Source organism: Microcebus murinus, chromosome 18, assembly GCF_040939455.1.
Source record: "Microcebus murinus isolate Inina chromosome 18, M.murinus_Inina_mat1.0, whole genome shotgun sequence".
Classification (NCBI taxonomy): Eukaryota; Metazoa; Chordata; class Mammalia; order Primates; family Cheirogaleidae; genus Microcebus; species Microcebus murinus.
In genome coordinates this window covers 42,460,280-42,482,316 of record NC_134121.1, presented here as the reverse complement: position 1 = coordinate 42,482,316, position 22,037 = coordinate 42,460,280, and the positions used below count along the sequence as shown (strand labels likewise).

At 52.9% G+C, this 22,037-nt stretch overlaps 1 protein-coding gene across 1 annotated transcript; it reads left to right on the top strand.

The window, feature by feature from the left end:
- Positions 1-228: 228 nt before the first annotated feature.
- Positions 229-21,416, top strand: TNS4 (tensin 4). Its single transcript, XM_012765835.2, has 13 exons — positions 229-312; positions 4,755-5,292; positions 10,951-11,356; positions 12,483-12,907; positions 15,215-15,301; positions 15,557-15,682; positions 16,899-16,991; positions 17,111-17,188; positions 18,559-18,630; positions 19,496-19,664; positions 20,288-20,356; positions 20,587-20,613; positions 21,203-21,416. The coding sequence occupies exons 2-13, from the start codon at positions 4,854-4,856 to the stop codon at positions 21,342-21,344; spliced, it is 2,133 nt and encodes a 710-aa protein (XP_012621289.2). The 5' UTR covers positions 229-312; positions 4,755-4,853; the 3' UTR covers positions 21,345-21,416.
- Positions 21,417-22,037: the final 621 nt, after the last annotated feature.

The window sequence follows — 22,037 nt, the reverse complement described above, 5'->3', positions numbered from 1 at the left end:
GTGCAGCAGGAAGGCCACGCTGGGAGCCTGGGAGCCCCTCACATACACCCAGCCCCAGCGCCAGCCTGGCCAGGCCGCCAGCCAATGTTTCCCTGCCCCCTGCCAGAGCCGGCCCACCTGAGCTCATCCGGACACAGCAGGGGCGGAGCCTGCTGCTGTCAGGGCCACGTGCAGGGATGGAGGGCGGAGGGTGGAGAGAGGGCGGGCAGGCAGGCTGCCCTTAAAGCAGGTCTGGAGGTGAGCTGGCGCCTGGCCGTACTCCTCACCTGGTGGTAGTGAATGCAACAGCCTGCCCGCACGAGTGGACACCAGGTAGGTGCCTTTACTCTTTAAGGAGAAGAGAGGGACACTCAGCACTTTCTATGACCCTGACTCATTTAACCTGCTGTCCCCAGCTTCTCCACTTCTCCTTGGGGCTCAGAGTGAAGGCGGAGAGCAAAGGGGGACAGATCATGGATATAAGAGAGATGGTCTCAGGATCATAGATGCAGGAGTTCAGCACTTTAAGGGAACCAAATCTGTAGCCTTGGTGTACAGATGAGAGAACTGAGGTCCAGGGAGGGGAAGGGGCTTGCCTGAGGTCATAGAGACTCAGGAAGGGACTGGACATAGAACTCAGGCCTCCTGCCTCCCAGCCCAGAGCTCTGGGCCCTTCCAAGACCCTCAGGAATAGGGTGGGGGCCTTCGCTTGTCCTGCGGATCCTTGCCTGCCAGCCACGTCCTGCCTGACTGGGTCTGGTGGATGGGACAGGAAGATCAGGAGCTGGTCTTCAAGGCAAAGTGCTTTGGGGGAGACTCAGGCTTCGCTCTGGCCCCTACTTTCTCCTTTCACCGACCCGGGCTGGTAGGAGGGAGAGAGTAAGTCAGGAGAAGTTGGCAATGAAACGGAAAAGGCCATTTGCCAAGTACCAGGATTTCCCTGCCTCTGGAGTCCTCAGGGACAAAGAAAGAGATTCGAGTCAGAGCAGGAAGCGGGAGGGCGTGGGAGGGACCCACAAATGGGACAGAGCTGACCGGAGCCCTCCCCACCCCTGTCCACCCCAACACACCCACATGGACTCCCTACTGCCTCCAGCAGGAAAGAGTGAGGGAGAGGAGTGTGCTGGTGGGGGCCAAGGAGGGGGCAGCATCCAGAAATGAAGGGCACAGCCCTGCCCTGGGACTGTGACTCCCGGGCATGGTAAATGCGAGAAGAGTTTGAAGAGCCTACCTAGGGCTGCCTGCCTTTGCTCAGCACCAGGTCTGTCGCATGTGGTTCCAGAATCCCAGAAGGGTCTTAAATCTGTGATGTAGCAGCGTAGGGTAAGAGTGTGGGACTATGCAGACACGACCACCTGGGTTCAAACCCCAGTTCCACCACATGTAGGTTGTAGGACCTTGGACAAATCCCTCCAGCCCCACGGTAATGGTACTGCCCTCAGAGAACTGTCAAGAAAGTGTAATGAATTCAGTTGTGTCTGTTATTATCATATCCCCATTATACAGATGGGACAACTGAGGTCTGCCCAGAGAGAAAAGGGCACTTGCCTGGGGTGGAACCAAAGGTGTCAAAATCTGTAGGCAGGCGTCCTGGGTCCTGGTCATGGGGGGACACCTAGCCCCTCAGTGAGCTCTGCAAAGCAAGTAACCCCAGCCTCCTCTGTGGGGCCCAGCCAGAAAACCCTGCAGGGGGCTCTCAGATCTTGTCCCAACAAACCCAGGCCACTTGGAGCCTGTGTGGAAAAAGCCACAGCTCTGGCCCTGTGTCCTCGGCTGCCCCGGGAAGGAGCTCAGAGGCCGGCTCCCTTCCACTGCCATTTATAGACATGCTTCCCGTGGCCAGAATGCGCTGCCCCTCCAGGACCAGCCGAGGAGAGGCCTGGCATTGGGCCTGCAGAAGCCATGGTGAGGGGAGAGGGGTGAGGGGCAGAAAGGGGGCCTGGCTTTTCTCATTAAACTTACTGAGCGACCTTGCACAAACCATGCTCCCTCTCTGGCCCTCAGCTGTCCCCCTGCATTAGACCTCCGTGTGGCATAAGGAGTTAAGATTCCAGAGTCCCACAGGCTGGGTTTGATTCCAGCTCCACCGTTATTCTGGATGTGTGGCCTTCACAGCTTTCTTAACCTCTCTCTAGTCTCAGTATCTTCATCTGTAAAGTGGACTGATAACAGGACACAGTACTTCCTGGGGCTGTGAGAAGAGTGACTGAGTCACCAAATGTAACTCACATGTAACCGCGGGGATCAGCGCCTGGCACATGGTCAGTGCTCAGTAAGCGGGTGCCACTATCATGCAGGTGTCATACTCGGTGAGCCCTTATTTCTAAGTACTATTTAGAATTGTCTAACTAGCTGCCTTCGCAAACAGCACCTCATTGGTTCCATAGCACTCTCTGGGAGGGTCCAGGCCAGGAAATCTTATTCTCATCTCACAGATGAAGAAACTGAGGGTCAGAGTCACACAGAGGAGCTGTGTGAGCTGGGGTTCAAATATTCAGATTCCAGAGTCCACTTGCCCCAGGCTGGTCTCAAATGATTTTTCCAGCACTAAGGTTTGACTCCACAGCAGACTATAGAAGAGGCATCTTGGAAAAGGGGAAAAACAGAGTTGGGGAGTGTCATGGGAAGTAGGCAGCAAAGGTCAGAGCAAGCCAAGGGAGTACGATCAGCACGTCCCAGCTCCACACGGTTTTCTTGGCAGCCTCAGTCCCAGAACCTCTTACCCCCTACCAAGCCCCACCTATAAGAAACTAGCACGTTGGGGGCAGACATGGTGGTTCACACCTGCAATCCCAGCACTTTGGGAGGCCGAGGCAGAAAGATTGCTTGAGCCCAGGAGTTCAAGACCAACCTGGGCAACATAATGAGACCCCATCTCTACCAAAATAAAAATTTAAAAAAATTAGCCCGTCATGATGGCATGCACCTGTAGCCCCAGCTACTCAGGAAGCTAAGGCAAGAGGATCACCTGAGCACAGGAGTGCAAGGCTGCAATGAGCTACGACCATGCCACTGCACTCCATCCTGGGCAACAAAGTGAGACCCTGTCTTTAAAAAGAAAAAAAAAAAGAAAGAAAGAAACTAGCATGTGGCATTAGGGTTAGACAACAGGAAGAACTCTTCACAGTAAGGAAAATGAGAAAGTTGGGACATCCCTTTCCCAAATCAGCCTCCAGGAAATGAATATCATCTGATGATGCCACTTCTAAGCTTAATACTTTTCTGGGTCAGCCACAGTGGCTCACCCTTATAATCCCAGCACTTTGGGAGGCCAAGGCAGGAAGATCACTTGAACCAGGAGTTTGAGACCAGCCTGGGCAACATAGCAAGACCTCATCTCTACAAAAATTAAAATTAATAAATATAGCTGGGTGTGGTTGCACATACCTATAGTCCCAGCTACTCAGGAGGCTGAGGCAGGAGGATTGCCTGAACACCAGGCATTCAAGGTCACAGTGAGCTATGATCATGCCACTGAATTCCAGCCTGGATGATAGAGTGAGACCCTATCTCTAGGGGGAAAAACCATTTCTGTGGCCCCACCACCCTCAGGGTTGAGTCAGCAGCCCGGAGCCAAGCCTGCCTCCCCTGCCCCATCTCTTCCTCCATCTACCCCAGATGCTGCTCTGTTTCCTGGGTGCTCTGTAACGCCTTCCCTGTCTTCCAGCCCTTTGCGTAACAGTCCCCTCTACCCTCCCTCCTCACCCCGACTTTAGTTATCCAGCTACCTCTTGTTCTTCCTTCTGCCTCCCTCTGCACGTCCCTTCCTCTGGAAGTCCTGTCTGACCTCCCCGCCAGCACCTACAGAGCCCCCTCCACTTCCCCTCCTCCCTAGTGACACTGTTAAGGTTGTTCACCTGCTAACTTGTCTGCTTCAACAACTAGTGTAAGGGCAGGGGCCCAGTCCTGCTCTGACACTTGGTGGCAGTGTGACCTTGGTCAAGTTACTTACCTCTCTGTGTCTCGATTCTCTTGTTGTAAAATGGGATAGTAATAGTACCTACCTCATAAGGTTGTCATGAGGATTTTAAAAGACTTTATGTATAAATACCAGGACCTATGTGCATAGTAATTACTCAATAGATATTAGGTAGTATTTATTTAATAAATATTCCTCGGACGTAGTAAATATCCAAATATCTACTGAAGTTATTTTATTTAATGATCACTTGCAAAATGCTTATTCTGTGCCAGGCACTGTTCTAAGCATGTTATAAATATTAACTCATTTTATAAGTAAGGAAACTGAGGCACAGAGAAGTTAACTAACTTGCCCAAGGTTTCACACAAGCTAGTAAGTGGTGGAGCCAGACTGTAAACCCAGGCAGACTGGCGCCAGCATCCACACCTTTAAGGAATAAATAAAAAATATGGCCAGGCGCAGTGGCTCACACCTGTAATCCTAGCACTTTGGGAGTCCAAGGTGAGCGGATCATTTGAGCTCAGGAGTTCGAGACCAGCCTGAGCAAGAGCGAGACCCCATCTCTACTAAAAATAGAAAGAAATTAATTGGCCAACTAAAAATATATATAAAAAAATTAGCCGTGCATGATGGTGCATGTCGGTAGTCCCAGCTACTTGGGAGGCTGAGGCAGGAGGATTGTTTGAGCCCAAGAGTTTGAGGTTGCTGTGAGCTAGGCTGACACCACAGCACTCTAACCTGGGCAACAGAATGAGACTCTGTCTCAAAAAAAAATATGCCCTTGCATGGGGGAAGAGCAGGCAGGGGCTTCACCTACAGAAGGTGCTCAGTTCCCACTCCCCGCCTCTTTCAGGTCCCAGAAGCTCCTGGTTGGCAAGTGACATCTCTGGGATATCAATGGGGCTAGTTGGAAGCCAGAGGTAAACCAACCGCTGAGGTCACCATCCCTACCATGTCCCAGGTGATGTCCAGCCCCCTGCTGGCAAGCGGCCACACGGTCACCTTGGCTCCCTGTGAAGAACCCAGGAGGGCACTGCACCCAGTACCCAGCCCCAACCTGCTGCCACAGTGTTCTTACTACACCATGGAAGGCTGGGGAGCCCAGGCCCTCATGGCCCCCATATCCTGCAAGGGGCCCCCCAACAGGCTCCAGCAGGCCACACAGTCTGAGGCCAAAGCCAGCTGCCTCCTGCAGTCCCCTGGGGAGCAGGCCTCAGGGACCCTGGAGGACCTTGACTCCTACATTGACTTCTCGCTGGAGAGCCTCAACCAGATGATCCTGGAACTGGACCCTACCTTCCAGCTGCTTCCCCCAGAGACTGGTGGCCCCCAGGCCAAATCTGCCCAGAGCACCACTTCAAGGAGAAAGAAGGAAGAACCTGAAGCCTTAGGTAAGGACCTGGGGCAGTGCTAGAGGGGAACTTGGGACCAGACCTCATGAGAAAGAAGGAACTTCCTGTGGAATCAGAGAAGGGGACACCGTCCTATTGAGAGATGCTATGCAACCCTAAATAGGTTACTAACCTCTCTGTTTTCTCTGCTACACCAAAGGGATAAATATAAGTTTCCCTCACTCTTAAATTTTATTTTGTTTCTGAGTTTGGAAAGTGATAGATACCTGTTTTATATAATTTTTATGAGAACTTAAATAAGCTAACATATATATAAATATTTTGTACAATACCATGCATATAAGTAAGAGCTCAATAAATGTGAAATCCCAGAACCCCACAGTCCTAGATCCTAATCTAATTTCAGGGCCCCCTGAAAGTTTTGTAGGGTTGCTCTATGGGCCCCTGTCCCTATTTAGGGGAGTGTCTCTCAGGCAAGGCCCAAGCTAGGAATAGTGGGATTGGAGAGACATGGAATCCAATCTGTTTGGGATGGGAAACCTGTTGCGTTCAAGCAGTGGTACACTGGTAGGTCTTTAACAACTGGCTCCCTGGTTGTAGGCAGGGGTAGAGGAAGCCTGATTTGAAGCGTCTGCCCATTTCCACAGTGTAAATTCTCCCACCATGGCCAATTTCCAGCTCCCAGCATGACGGAGTCGCTGAACGTGGACTTGGAAACGTGTGCAGTAGCAGGCTGTTACACAGCCTCTCCCCCACACCGGCACAGTACACGTAAATAACCTCGAGAACACAGATAATAGCAAAATGAAGTAAAATAATTGGGATGTGATGGATTTTGAGTATTTACTACCTTTGTTTTTGATACAAGTTACTTCATTATAAATTTACATACTATAATTTTTAATAATGGCTGAGTTTAGCAACTCGCTGCACAAAACCCTAAAAAGTTTAACAATCAGCTCTTAACAAGCTGGTACAAGTCACTCCAGTGCACCACCAAATCCAAGGGAATCCAGAAATTCCTACATGTGGCTTCAGTTTCCCAAATAAAGAGTTTCAAGTATACTCTGAGGATGAGGGTCAAGGAACAGAAGCCCCATTGGACAGGTTGGAAGACTGAGGCTTCTAGGGGTGAGGGGGTGCGGTTAGGATTAGAGACAGGACCCATGAGAACCTGCATTATTGAACACTTATTATATGCAAGGCACTGTGCTGAGCACTTTATACAGAATCTTCAATCCTTCCAATCCAGCCCCAGGAGGTACGAATTTTGTCCCCATTTTACAGATAAAAAAACTGGGGTTGATGGGATTGAGTAAGAAGCCAGTCTAGCCTAATAGCTGGCGTCAGGCAGGCCTTACACAAGCTGTTTACTTCACTTCTTTTTGTCTCAGATTCCTCATGTATAAAATGGAGATAATAAGAGTACTTACCTCCAGGGGTGTTGTGGGGATTAAAAGAAATAACACTTGCTGGCTGTTTATTACCAACCCTGGCACACCGTAAGTCATTATAAATGGTAGCTGTTTTATTAAGCAGTAGGGTTGCACGTAGGGCCAGCCCCAGGGTAGGTTTGGGCTTTGGGGTGGAGGCCAGCCCAGCGCCCAGGTCCTCTGGTGCCCCGGGCTCCTGGTCTCCTGCCTGCTCCCCTCCTCCCACCAAGAACTGCCTGCCAGGCCCATAAAGGAGCCGCCTCCGTCCCTCTAGAGTCTTCCTGCTTCTCAAGGCCAGTCATGGGCACGTCACTGCAGAACAGGCGTCTTGGGCCTAATTACTGTTGGCAGGAGCAAGCCCAGGGTTTTAATGTTCGTGCCCCACGGCAGGAGTTCCATTCAAGGCCAGCTGGGGTGAAACCAGTCTCTGAGGAACGTCCACAAATGTGAGGTGAGGGTTGGTGACAACTGGGCCCTTCCTCCATGGAAAGAGCTGAGGACCAGCATGGGGATGATGGGCAGCGGGCTGCATCCTTGATGCCCTGGGCACAGCTGGCCATGTGAGCATGTGTCCCCCCAACTATGGGGACCAGGGAGCGCAAAGGGGCTGGCAGTGGCCAGAGGCTCCTAAAGAAGCTGCCTAGCTCTGCCCTAGCCCCTGCTGGTGGAGAAAAAAATCCCCTCTCCTCTGTCCTCTGCCCGGGCACCTCCAATGCCAGGGGGCTCACTACCTCCTCAGACAGCACCGCTGGGTCAGTCCCCCATTAGGAAGCTCTCCACCATCACTAAGAGCAGAGGGTACCTGCATGTCGCTGTGGTCAGCTACCATCTTTCTCATGCATCTTGGCCTCCTGAAACCCCCCTGCAGACCACTGCTACTGGTAACAAAGCTGTCACAGCCCATGGCAGTGTAACTAACTCTGGGCATTGTGGTGAGTTCTCTTACATCTAAATGTATTCAACGTGAAGGAACCCCACCATTTTGCAATCTCACCCTTCCTACTTTTGGGGTGTTGAAGGAAAGACATTCTAACATTATGGTGCTAGCCGATGTTCACTGTCCTGTTTGTCCTAACTTGGCAAAATTAAAAAATTAAACATTGGCAATCCTATTTTGACTCCTCTCCTAAAAATTTATAGATTTTTAAAAAAAAACTGGCCTGTGTAATACATGATCCCAGTGTCTAACCTGTGAAGGAAATAGTGGAAACCTCATTTGACAGATGAAGAAGCTGGGGCTCAGGGAGGAGAAGTGATGGCCTACAGTCACACAGCCAGTGGGTGGTAGGTCAGGCCTCAAACCCAGGGCTTCCGGGCTCCAAAGTCCATGTTCTCGTGTTTCTCCCCTTCTGGGGTCTAGTCTCCGTCCTCTGGGGCATCACAGGGTGCATCTCTTGGGAGGCAGCCTGCAGGCTCCTTCTGAGACTCCAGCCCCCAGCACCTGTCAAACCGTCCTCAGGCTTCCTGCCCCTGCCTCTTGTTCACCTTCCTTTAGGCTTGTCCTAAGGGGGTCCCCATCCCATAGGGGAAGCAAACACCATTTCCCTGCCTTTGTCCTTTCTGCCACCCCCTCATCCCATCTTTGGAACAGGCCTCCACATTTCATTTTCCAGCAATTTCTGCCAGGCAAGGCAGTCTGCCAGTCCCAAGTGAAGGGTGTTTAATAACTGTCTCTCCACCCCCCACCCACAGGCCCTCCTTCCGCCTGCCTGGTGCTGGCACTGGCACCGGCACCCTCCCAGCACTGCTCAGACTTGCCCCAAAGGCCGGTAAACAGCAATGTCACCCCAGTGATAGAGGTGCTCCAGCTCCCCGCCCCTGTCACATCCACTTCAGGACAGCAGGGGAGTGACGACTGGCACCAGGACTGCCCCCTCCCCTCCTCCCCCCACTGGCTCAGTCCCACCAATGTCATTGGTGGGTGTTTGGATGACCCAGTGAGTAGGGGGTCCAGAGCTTCACCAGACCAAGAGACCCTCCCCAAAGCAGCCAAGTATCTTCTCCCGGGGCAAGGCCTTGGAACAGGGGCCCCTAAACAGAGCTCAGGAGCAGCAGTCAGGTTCCTTCACTCCCTGGCTGTGCAGCATCAGATAATTCACTTAATCTTTCTGAGTCTTCATTTCTCATCTGTCACATGGCAGTTAGCCTATTCCCTACTCCAGTAGATGTGTGGGGAGGGTTAAATGAGCTAAGACAGATAACACATTCGTGGTGGTGCTGGCACATGGTGCTCGATAAATACCAGTCTTTATTAAAAATTGTCTTACAGTAGTGTTAGCTCCATCCACACTTTTCTCCAAGCCTCAGTTTCCTCCTCTATAAAAATAATGCCTGCCCAGCCTAAGGGCTGTTAGGAGGCTCACAGGAGATTGTGGGTATAAACATTATTAAGTCCTACAAAAATAGAAGCTGTGCTTGCCAGCCTTCCAGAAGAATCCACCCCATTCCAAGATCTATTTCAGAGCCCACAAGACAGCGCCCCAAATATTCTCCTCTTGCCTTCATCTTTCTAAGAAAGGGGATCCCCACCTTAGCTAGAGAGAGGGCTCCATTTAGCCAATACTGTCCCCCCAAGCAGGCAGGTAGGAAATGCTCCTTCCTCGAGACCCATCACAGGTTAGGCTCCAGGCTCCATTCGTCATTGTATTTAATCCTCATCACAACCTTGGGAGGTTGGTTTTAGACCCTCACTTTGCAGAGTAGGAAACTGAGGCTCAGAGAGATTAGAAAGGTTACCCAATGCCTCTCTTGGCTGGAAAGAGCCAAAGCCAGGACTCACCCCGGGTTTGTCTGCCTACAAAGCCAGGCTCTTCCTCCACCGCCTGAGCAGCAAGCCCAGGTCAGCGCGCCAGCTCATCTGACGCAATGCCCCAGCCCCACCGCAGCCCAAGCAGGCTCAGACAGAGGCAGTAGCCTCCAGCAGGACCCTACCCAGAAGCCGGTTGGTGCAGGCTGGCCCTCGCAGCCTTGACGTGGGGATGGTATATGTGTCAGAGCCCAGGGAGGGTGGGAGGCCAGCAGACAGGAGCTGAGGGTGCAGATTCTCCCTGCCTGCCTCAGCTCCCATCCTGGGAGGCTTTCTCCAGAAGGGAGCAGCTGGTTAACCCCCACCTGCCACCACGCTTGCTGGAACAGCACCAAGGACAATTCCTACCCCCACAAGCGAGGAGGCAGGTGTCCATCTTCACCAAGGGGAGCACCCCAGGACACCCCACTTAGGGATGACCTATGGAGCAGGAACAAAGTCTCAGAATCCAGGAGTGCCCTGTCTGGGCAAAGGAAAGAGCCTGCAGCCTGGGCAGTGTTGGCTGACCAGTGCTCATGCTCCAGCTAAGAGCTGCTGATGGGTCCACAGCCCAATGATGTGCAAGCCCTGCCCTCAGGGAGCGCCCGCTCTAAAACGGTGTTCTCAGACTGTACAACACACCCAGATCCCTGGGGCATCTACCCAAATTGTCAACTCTTGATTCCATAGGCCTGGGGTGGAGCCCAGGGAACGTGGTGCTGCTGGGCCCCAATCACAGTGGGGAGGCTCCACTCACACCCGAATCACCTGGGGAACCGAAAACAAGCAAACAAACCTGGGGCTGGCCTCACCCCTGCAGATTCCAATCTAATTGACCTGGGATGCAGCCTGAGCATTGAGCTTTTAAATGCTGCCCTCGTGTATCACCAACCTGGAGAACCCCTGCCTTCATTATGGGTACAGAGAAACAGCTTCCACACACCCTGAGTAGCAGAGGTGTCAGGTGTCCCTGGTGCATGCCATCGACCTGGGAAGTGGGGCAAAAATAAAGGAGAGGATTTCCCAGTTTTTGAGTACCTACTATGTGCCAGGCCCAGTGCTACACTGCCTATATTAATCTCATTTCGTCCGTACTGGAACGCCAAGAGGCTGGGAAGAGTCACCCCCTTTTACAGGTGTGGGAACTGAGGCTGCAAATGGTGAAGTTACTTGGCCAAGCTCTCTCAGCTAGTAGGTGACAGAGCCAGATCTCAAAGCCAGATCTGTCTGATTCCATGGCCAGTGTTCATTCCATGGCATCTCCCTACCAAAGGGAAGACCTCACAGAAAGGGGGACCTTGGAACTGGGCCCTGAAGTTAGAGTTGCGTTCTAATCCTGAAGAGCTTCTCCTCTCTGGGCCTCAGTTTCCTCATCTGTGTAAAAGAGGGGGGACGAGCTAGTCTTGAAGATCCTTCCAGAGTTTCTGTTTTGAGTCTAGGCTCCCTGGTCTCACCAATGCTCTGCTTCTCTCTCCAAAGATATAAAGTATATCGAGGTGACCTCCACCAGATCAAGGTGCCACGATGGCCCCCAGCGCTGCTCCAACCCATCTGTCACCCCGCCCTTCGGCTCTCCACACAGTGGCGGCCTCCTCCTTTCCAGAGACGTCCCCCGAGAGACCCGAAGCAGCAGCGAGAGCCTCATCTTCTCTGGGAGCCAGGGCAGGGGACACCAGCGTCCCCCTCCCCCTTCAGGGAGCTCTTCTCCTCACCCTCCACTCTCCCCCAACATCTCTATCCCTTGCGTGGGGGGCAAGGCCTCAGGCCGCCATGGCTTGAACTCCCCACTGGTGTCTTCTCCAGGCCTGGAGAAGGGGCTGCGGGGCAGCAGGGTCTCTGTGCTGTCGGCCAGCCCAGCGTCTGACGTCAGCTACATGTTTGGAAGGTAGGTTCTATACCTTCTGGCATTGCCTCCACACACATACACACAGATCCTAAAATCACAAGAGGGGCTTCCTGCTCCGTCTGAGCAAAATCTGGGCTTGCACCAAAACTGAAAGAGTGAATGTTCTCTTTTATGCCATCACAGCCATTCAGCTCTCAAGCTATCCTCAAGCTTAGAATATAATTCAACATACAAAAATCTTGACATATATCTATCTACCTTTTGGGAAAAGATCTATTGCATTAATGAGACTCACCTACATCCTTTCTAGCCTCTTACAAGCCATCTCAAGGAAGGGTTTTATAAAACCCTAAAACACAAGGATATAAATAGAATTTGGGTGCCTGAGATATACCTTTTAGGAATGAAAAGGCTCCTTCCTCTTTGTGGTGGGCAAAACGTAGCAAAGGAGGGAGGCAAACCTGCCTGGGCATTTATTTACAATCGTCACTGCTCAGTTCTCTGTAGGTCTCACAGTAGAACTGTGCACACATGTGTACACATACACACACACACACACACATCTTGCCTCAAGAAGACCAAACCACAGGACCTCTGTCTCCTACACCACCTCCAAAGCCACTGGCCCAGGCAGTCCCTGGCAAAGAGACTGGGAATTCTACAGCCTTGCCCATTGGCATGGGCCTCTGCACTCAGGAGGAAGTCTGGCCGGATGCAGAGCTGGCCTCCTGCTCCTCCTCCCGCTGGGGAATTCCCTCTGCACCAGCCTCGGGCACAGTCTAGCCCAGGTCCAGCACATCTGCAGGGCTCTTAGAAGCGGTGTGGAGGTGGCAGGAGAGGGGGAGCCTGGTGCAACAGCTCCGTCAAACCTGCCTGGCTGGGAAAGCAGAGGGCATCTGGGCCTGCCTATGCCCACAAGCCTACAGGGGTCAGCCCATTGGCTACTTTACTTGACGGAAGACCCTACCATCCAGGGACATTTCTGTATCCCTTAGGGATCAGGTGGGCATGCCCTTTACTATGGGCTGTGGAGGAATAGTATATGCAGTGCCCTATTTGGCCAAAGCCATAGGCACCCAGATTATTAGATCCACAGCCTGGCTATGGTCCCTGAGTGTTCACCCCCACATTCTAACACCCTATATGGTGCTCTCTCCCCCTGCAGCAGCCAGTCCCTCCTACACTCCAGCATCTCTAACCATCAGTCGTCTTCTAGATCCTTGGAAAGTCCAGCTGGCTCTTCCTCCAGCCTCCACAGCCTTGGCTCCGCGTCCCTGTGTACAAGACCTGGTGACTTCCAGATTCCCAGCAACCCCACCCAGAGCATGGGCCATCCCAGAGCACCCCACTCCTCACCACTGCCCAAAGAACATGCCAGCAGCTGCCCCCCATCCATCACCAACTCCATGGTGGACATACCCATCGTGCTGATCAACGGCTGCCCAGAACCAGGGTCTCCCCTACCACAGAGGACCCTAGGACACCAGGGCTCTGTCCAGCTTGGAGCTACACCTCCCAGCAACCCCTGTCCAGCCATGAGGAGCCACAACCAGACCCTGCCAGATGCCCCCTCAACCACCTGCCCGGAGGGTATGTTGTAAACCAATATCTCAAGCATTGTAAGGTTTGGCTGGGGGAAGAGACAAAACACCAGTGGGTTCCTGCAACAGCCAGTCAACACATTTACTGTGTGCCCAGCACTGGGCCAGGCAGTGAAGACACCGGGGAACAGTCTAGAAAGAGACAAAAGCTAAGCACCACTGTAGAGTAATATAAACACAGAGGTAGAGGGATGTTCTAAGTCTTTCGGGACCACAGAGGAAAGAGTGATTCTTTCGGTCTGGAGAACAGAGGAAGCAACATCTGAGCTGGATCTGGAAAGAGGATCAGGAGTTCATGGTTAGAGGAGAGAATAGGCATTCCCAGCAGAGAGAACAGGGAATCCACGGTCACAGAGGCCCGGAAGCACATGGTATGTTTAGGAAATGCCTAGAATGTTGGGCGCAGGGTGAGATCTTTGAGAGTAATTTAGAGTCAGATTGTAAAAGGCCTTGAATGCCAAGTTAAAAAAGTAGATGTAGGCCAGGCACAGTGATAGTGGCTCATGCCTGTAATCCTAGCATTCTGGGAGGCCAACACCAGAGTTCCTGGCTTAAGGCCAGGAGTTCGAGTCGAGCTTGAGCAAGAGTGACACCACGTCTCCACAAAAAATAGAAAAATTATCCAGGTGTGGTGGCACACACCTGGAGTCCCAGCTAATCAAGAGCTTGAGGCAGGAGGATCACTTGAGCCCAGGAGTTTGAGGTTGCTGTGAGCTATGATGATATCACGGCACTCCAGCCCAGGCCACAGAGTGAGACTATGTCTCAAAAAAAAAAAAAAAAAAAAAAAAAAAAAGTAGATGTTTACCCTTTAGGCACCAGGGAACCATCAGAGAGTTTCAAATGGGGGAGAGATGGGGTCAGAGGGGCACGCTCAATGGACCACTCTGGCAGCTGCAGGCAGATGGATTGCAAAGGCAGTGGGGGTGGAGGACAGAGGACACAGCCAGGCAACTTTTGGGATGTGGAAGCAGCAGGCTTAATGACTGACCCACGAAGAGGGAGAGGGCGAGTCAGTCCCAACTCTGACGTGCATGAATGACGAGAACACAGAGGGGGCGGACGGGGTAATGGAGACAATGCATTCCAATTCAGACAGCTGAAAACCACAAAATAGCAAACACCCTCCTTCCCGTAGTCTGCAACTACAGGCGTCCAAAAAGAACAAAATCAACCAGGCCCCACAGCAGTAAACACAGAAGCTAAGCCTTGGCACCCCTGGGTGTACATTTCCCACGAGCAGAACCCCCTGCCAACACTGTCCCTGCTCCCCAATCCCACGGCCAGCTCTCAGCCCTCACTTGGCCGCTCACTGTGACGCTCACAGCCTTCAAGGCGACCCTGGAGAGTGTGAAGTGCTCACTCCCACTCACAGAGCCATGCCAATGCAAGCAAGAGAAAATGGCACGTCAGGTATGCCTTCGAATCTGCTGTGATTGCTTTCCTAGGACAAATCATTTACAGATTTTAGTTTTTGGTTTTTTTAGGAGTTACTTAAGTATAACTGGTTACAACACTCCATTTCAAGATTTTGAAATTGAGAACCACTGCTCTCTGCCTTAGAGACCCAGGAAAATGGGCATTTTGGCATGTCAAAGAGCACATTTACTTAGCCTAATGATGTTCCCATCCTGCTTTGGTGATGCCGCAGGGCAGCACCAATCATACCCTGGGATCTTGTCAAATTCTTCAAAATATTCTCAAAACAAAGTTCACTCAATTTCATAGGCTATTGGAGCATTAAAGACCCTCAGATGTTGTTTAGTCCACTCGGTCCCCTCTGGGCTTCAGTTGTCCCAAATCAGAGTCAAGAACCCCCAACTTTCGAGGGCATGCTCTCCTGCCCAGACCTGCTGTTTTCCTCTCCTGCACCTTTTCTTCCATCTTATTTTCCAACCTGAACAGACCCCTAATAAACTTGTAGGATTATTAAAGGAGGGAGAATGTGAAACCAAACATGATGCATCTGAGAATTTTGTATTATCCCTTATTTCAGTCCCCACCAGGCAACAGTAGATTTGAGAAAATGTTCCTCACCAAACTGAGGTTTTATTTGTTCTTTATTCATTACCAAGGATACATGGGCACTTCTAAGTTCTAGATGTGCCAAGTCCTAGAATCCTTCTGTTTGATTTTGCCTCTTGGAGGCAGTTTGGAAATACAGTGGGGTTGGGTCCAGGCTGGTGTTTGAATGGGACCCCTGGGCAGAGAAGCAGGGAAGGGTCTCCAGCCTTCTCTGGTGGACATCTCTCAGCTCCCCTCTGTCCAGCCTACAGGGTCCCTCTTCTCTCTCCAGGTCCCACCAGGGACATGCAGCCCACCATGAAGTTTGTGATGGACACATCTAAATACTGGTTTAAGCCAAGCATCACCCGAGAGCAAGGTAAAAGGAAGAGCAGGTGACCTGGAGTCGAGTCCAGGCCCTGCACCCCACATCAGGCAGATGGGGGTGTGGGTCATGGCAAATAGAGATCCAGGGAAGGGGGGTATTCTGCTGATCATGAGTAAATGGGAACTAACTACCACAAGAATGGCAGAGATTGGACAGTAACATCTGCTCCATGAAGGCCCTGTGGTGCTGGGGACAGAGGGTGTCCAGGTGGGCCAGTATCCATGTCTGACTCAAGGATTGTTCCAGCAATCGAGCTGCTGAGGAAGGAGGAGCCAGGGACTTTTGTCATAAGGGACAGTTCTTCATACCGAGGCTCCTTTGGCCTAGCCTTGAAGGTGCAGGAGGCGCCGGCATCTGCCCAGAACCAACCAGGTACGCACCCTGTTTCTGTGCTCACTCAAGCCCTCACTGGGGCAGGACAGTGTGGTGAGTTCTAGCCCTGGCTGTGATGCTAGCACTCAGGGTGGCCTCAGGGCAGTCCCATAAGGACTCCTGGGAGGAGGGTCCACTTCAGATGCCCCCCAGCACTGAGGCACCGTGAAAAACTCTTTTCACAGCAAACCTGAGTTGCTTCTGCTTTCCCGAGTCCCCCAAATTCCTTGGTCTACCCTCATGGTGGGAAGAGAAGGGGGAAGTTCCTAGCCCTCTCTAGGCTGCTCTCTTCTGGGTCAGATGGGATTTATCTCCAAGGAACCTAATGTGTGGTCACGCATGTGTATGCTAGCTTATATGATGTGCTCTAGCTTGTCACACGTGTGTGTGATAGCTTATCACATGCTTTCCTGTGACCTCCCATGCACATTTGCTAACTCAGCACATGTTTATGGGGCGTCCACCATGCAGTAGGGGAGGCATCCAGGATACAGAGGAATCAGACCCAGACGCCACCTCACTGGACAGGTCGATGAAAACAGATAATTACAGTCCGAAGTGCCTGGTCATAGCACCTCACCTAAACCCTGGGATCATACCTCTCACTTAATGGATGAGGTAACTGAAGACCCAAGAGTTAGTTAATGACCCCAGAGCAATTAAATGATAGAGGTAGGCTGAAAAAGCCAAGCTTGTGGTCTTTGTGCCCGCCATGGAAATAAAAAAATGACTTCTGGTGGGGAGGGGCTGTTGGTCGTCAAGGAAACTTCTGGAGGGGCAATGAGCCCAAATCAAAGAGGAAGCTGTGGGCCAGGCGAGCAGAGTCAGAAGGGCTCGTCCACCCTCCCAGGGCCAGCCGGGCTCCAGCAGAGATGACCTGGATGTGGTGGGCAAAAGGAGAGAGAAACCAGCTGAAGAGTCAGGGTTTGATCTAAACAGTAATGAAGAACCACCCCTGATGACTCTTGACCAAGAGCCAGGTTTTCTGAAGTGGCATGACTGGACACAGAAGCCTTTGAGCAAATGTGTTGGCACCTCCCTTGTGGGCAGCCTGGAAAGTAGGGTTCCTCCCTGCCATTCCGCCCGGAGCCGGGGGATGGACGAGATAACATTCGGGTGGACCCCGGGAGGTGTGTCAGGGAACGAGTTGGTCAGTGTTTGGCCAGCGCCGGGCTCTGAAACTCCCATCTGCGTGCATCATTCTTTCTCTGTCCAGGCGAGGACAGCAGTGACCTTATCCGACACTTCCTCATTGAGTCTTCTGCCAAAGGGGTGCATCTCAAAGGAGCAGATGAAGAGCCCTACTTTGGTGAGCCTCCCCAGCCTCCAGGCCCTCACCCTGGGAGGGGGCAGCAGGGGTTCCCTTCTTCTGAACTGCAAGGGTGGGCTGGGGAAGCCCCACTCACGCAGGCTGCCTGTTTCCTGCAGGGAGCCTCTCTGCCTTTGTGTGCCAGCATTCCATCATGGCCCTGGCCCTGCCCTGCAAACTTGCCATCCCGCAGAAAGGTAGGTCTGGGCCCCAAGAAGGCAATGTCAGGGTGCTGGACCTATTTGTTCTCACCAGAAAGGCCCCTGGTGGTCATGTCCACCTTGTTTATGGATTATTTTGGTGTCATGGTTAAAAATGCATGCTCTGAAGTTGATCAACATCTCCACTTTCTAGCTGTGAGAATTTGAGACTGTTAACCTCTCTGCACCTCAGTTTCCTCATCTATGAAATGGGAGCAATCCTCATCATAACTACTGACAGAATTGGTGTGTGGATTAAATGAGACAGCTCAGGCAAGGCTTTTAGCACAATGCCTGGCACAGAATAGATTGATAAATAGTAGCTTTCTTCAAAAGGATAAAAGAGCCCAAATCAAACCTTTGGAGAGGTAGCTGGGTGTGGTGTCTCATGCCTATAATCCTAGCACTCTGGAAGGCCAAGGCAGGAAGATGGCTCAAGGTCAGGAGTTCGAAATCAGCCTGAGCAAGAGTGAGACCCTGTCTCTACTAAAAATAGAAAGAAATTAATCAGCCAACTAAAAATACATAGAAAAAATTAGCCGGGCATGGTGGCACATGCCTGTAGTCCTAGCTACTCAGGAGGCTGAGGCAGAAGGATCACTTGAGCCTAGGAGTTTGAGGTTGCTGTGAGCTAGCCTGATGCCACAGAACCTAGCCTGGGCGACAGAGTGAGACTCTGTCTCAAAAAAAAACCAAAAAAAACCCCACAAATGTTTGGAGAGGTGTTTTTCTTTTTTCCCAGGGCCAAAAGTTCTTGAGCACCCACTTGCTCACTCACACCTCCATACAAACTTATGGAGTAGATTTTGCTGTTATCATCCCAGTTTTGCAGATAAGAAAATGAGGGTTCTAGACATTAAGTAATTTGCCCAGAGGCGGTACCTTGCTCACAGAGGCAGACCTCGAACCCAGATCAGCAAGTCCTGCCCAGTGTGCAGCCCAGCTGTACCCCAGATGCCTCAGGGGTGTGCAGGGGAAACTCAACAAGGGGTGTTTCTGGGAGAGGAGTCAGGACGGAGGAGCCCCAGTGGGATGATGGTGAGAGCCCCCTCCTACTTTCTACCAAGAAAAGCCTGAGGCTGGGATGGGGTCCAAAAGAAGTGAAGAGGTGAGAGCTGTGAGGACGAAGTCACAGCACAGTATCGGGGTAGGGATCAAAGGCCTGCAAGCTAGGCATTTGGGGAGCCCAAAGGGGCCCCTTTTGCCTAATTACAGAAATCATACCTGGTTTCTCACCTAGTCACTTCCTGGAGGTGGGGGCGGAGGTGGGAGATGTTCAAAGGGATTCATGAGGCCTGTTCCTTTGAGAGGGATCCATTCACTCCACCCCCGCCCCCTTGGGGGCCTGTTCCTTTGCCTTGGCTCAGAACTGGGAGGTGGAGACGGGGCCTCGGACCCCTCTACAGACAGCCCGGCCTCCTGCCTGAAGAAATCTGCTGGTGAGTGGTTCAGGGGAGGTGCCAGGCTTGGCTGTGCTCCCAGGAGGGCACCGCCCAGCCCTGTGCACACGCACACACACACAGGCCCACACATGTTTCCCATCACAGCTTTGTTTCTACATTTTAACAAGGTGCCACACCTCCTCACCCCCCTGTAAACCAGGAGATGAGAGGCTGCGGGCACTGGGCCAGCAGGGAAGTGGGACAGGGTGGGGGCGCTGGCAGGGTTCACACCCCATCCTGCACATGCATGGGCAGCTGTGTACGTGCTCAGGTCTCTCTGGAACTGAGGTGCCTAGAGGTAGTGCCTGCCCTGGAGGTGGTCTCTGGGTCTGGGATCCTCTGTGGGGTGTCAGGTCTGAGTCCTGGAGGCTTCAACACAAGAAAGGTCCGTCCCCCACTCTCCCAGAGGCCAGGCAAGATCACTACTTGTCTCAGTGGCAGCTCCTGCTCTTCGCCCCTGTGTACAGTGGCTCCCCTCCCATACTCTCGCCAAACAACCGCCCCCCCAGCCTCCCACGCAACATGGAGGTGTGGGGAGGGGGACAGCCATAGATCTGGACAGAAGGAAGTTTTCCAAGACGCCCCTACACACAGGGCAACATCCCCTCCTTTGCCCCACCCTGAAGGTCCAGGGGCCCTGGCAATGCAAGGCAACAGAAGATCCCCAAATCCTCTGGGGTTGGCCTCAAATTGTGGTCACCCATGTACTCTCTTCCTGTTTGGTGGCTCAAAGAGGAGCCTCCCTGGATTCCTAAAGAAGAAAGGCCCCTTCCCCTGCCTCTGGATAGAGGGAAGACCTGTGGCAATGGGCCCCCAAGCCCGGCCCTGGCAGCAGCCCCAGAGCAGTGTCTGCATCCCACAGGCTGCCACACCCTGTACCTGAGCTCCGTGAGCGTAGAGACCCTGACCGGTGCCCTGGCTGTGCAGAAGGCCATCTCCACCACCTTCGAGAGGGATGTCCTCCCCACGCCCACCGTGGTCCACTTCAAAGTCACGGAGCAGGGCATCACCCTGACCGATGTCCAGAGGAAGTAAGGGCCTTCCCTTGCCCTGGGGCTGCAGGGTGAGCAGAGCTGGAGGGGGTGGCTGAGACGGCCGTGGACCAGTAATGAAGGGAAAGTTTAGGGTCCTGGATCCAGTGGGAGTGGTGATGTGCTGAGCAACTCCAGGCAATTTGCCTGTCTTCTCTGGGCCTCACTCCAATGACCAAAGCCCCCCTGCCTGGTGACTGATGGAGATGGAATTAACTTATATGCACTGGGTACTGATTAAGTCTGTACCCCTTGATGGAGTGCAGACTTCCATGGGCCAGACTCTGGCTGGCCAGTGGGACACAGAGTGGAAAGAGATCACACCTTCCCTGGGCCCAGGGACTCACAGTCTAGTGGAAACCTGATCCTGGGCTGGGAGAAACAAGAGGGAACCAAGATGTAATTCCTATCCTCAAAAGTTAAATGATGTGGTCGGGGGATGGTAGAAAAGCCCCATGTAGGGCACGAGGCAGATGCACTCTGGAGAGGAGGATGCACAAGCAGGCCAGCGGCGGGAAAGGTCACAGCAGGTGTACAGGGTCTACCGTGGAGGCTTCCTGGAGGCAGGACATGCCACTGAGCCAGGTCTCACCAGGTACCCTTCTCTCCCCGCCTCCTTCCAGGGTGTTTTTCCGGCGTCATTACCCCCTCACCACCCTCCGCTTCTGTGGCATGGACCCTGAACAACGGAAGTAAGTTCAAGGCTAGATCGAACTAAGAAGGCCGTCCAGGGCCTGGCTGCCCAGCGGGTGTCCTGAGACTCTGGGACGGGGATCTCAGTGAGGGCCTGTGAACCCTAAGGGGTTGGGGCAACAGAATGAGGGTCGGGACACAGCTGGCCAGTCCTCCCACACTCCTCCAGGGCCCTGTGGCATGGTACAAAGCCTCATCACTCAGCACCAGCTGTGTTCTTTTCCCACAGGTGGCAGAAGTACTGCAAGCCCTCCTGGTAAGTGCCTCTCATCCACACAGTTGCCACAAGAGCTCTCCCTGTGGCAGGGCCCCAGACCCACCAGAGGGAGGAGGGAGGCCCATCCTGACCTTAATAGCCCGTGACGTTGATGGGGACGCAGTCCTTGGTCCTCAGGAAACTCCCAGTCTGACGGGAGAGACTTTGATCCTGCCTGCAGAGAGCCTCCAGTATGATGGGGGAGACATGCCCCTGGGTACCTTCAGTCTTACGCAAAAGGCACAGGCTCTAACCTCAGGGAGCCTCAATCTGTTGCAGTGCCCCAGTCTGATGGTCAAGATACATCCTTGTCCTCAGGGAGCCTCCACTCTAAAGGGAAATGCACAGGTTCTGTCCTCGGGAGCCCCCACTCAAGTGGAAGGAAACCAAGAGCATGAATGTGGGGATGTCCCAGCCTGGCAGGGGAGGCACCTCCTTCCGCAGGGAGCCTCCATGAAAGGAGGTGCTGGAGCCTGCTGGCTGGCAGAGGGACAGGGAGGGATGTGGTGCAGGCTGAGGCCCCCACCCCACTTCCATTAGCCCAATGCTTCCCTGAGCTCCCTCTCACTCAGACTGCCCTCCACCACAGGATCTTTGGGTTTGTGGCCAAGAGCCAGACGGAGCCCCAGGAGAATGTGTGCCACCTCTTCGCGGAGTATGACACAGTCCAGCCAGCTTCACAGGTCATCAGCCTGGTGGCTGCCCTGCTGCGGGATGCAGAAAGGATGTAGGGCAGGGAGCTGCCTGTGCACCTTCCGAGACATCTCCAGGGCTTGCCTGAGAGCCCACCTCCACCCCCTCAATGAGTGTGGCTGTGGCCACATGGACAGATCAGTCTGTTGGACTGGAAGTGAACAGTATCAAGTTAAAACCCTTAAACCTGCTGTGACCTTCAGCAGTAACCTTCATCCAGAACCTCCTGGGCCTCAGTTTCCCCAACCATGAAAGGACCCCAAGAGACAAGGTCAGCTGTTCTCAGACTTTGGTGGGCATTTGAACATGCCCCTCCTTGATTCTGAAGGATACTCACATTCGACATTCAAGGACGCCTTCCTGAAAATAACCTCCGAGGACCCTCTGACCTCATCAGTGTGCCTGGATACTACTGACACAACAGTCTGACCAAGAGACCTGGGGCCCCTGGCAGACAGCAGGTGTTCTGTCAGAACCCACAGGGCTCCTGGCCTGAGGCGGGTGATGGTTAAGGATTGAGGACAGAACAGAGGATGGACGGACTCTATTTCCCTCTACATCTGTTCCTTTCCCCACTTTCCTAATGGCTTTTTGGGTGCACCTGCCCAGGATTTTGCAAGCCAACATGGCTGAAGTTGCTGGGGCAGCTCGGCAAGGGGGGATCTTTCCCCCATGGTCAGAGAAGACCCAGCTGTCCTCGCACTCGTGATGCCTAGTTGCAAATGAGTATC

Bases quoted from the DNA above. Each gene is read 5' to 3' on its own strand.
- TNS4 (XM_012765835.2), top strand. From the start codon at position 4,854: ATGTCCCAGGTGATGTCCAGCCCCCTGCTGGCAAGCGGCCACACGGTC. The intron at 12,908-15,214 runs GTATGTTGTAAA...TTCTCTCTCCAG, and splicing joins CTCAACCACCTGCCCGGAGG to GTCCCACCAGGGACATGCAG. The intron at 20,357-20,586 runs GTAAGTTCAAGG...CTTTTCCCACAG, and splicing joins ATGGACCCTGAACAACGGAA to GTGGCAGAAGTACTGCAAGC.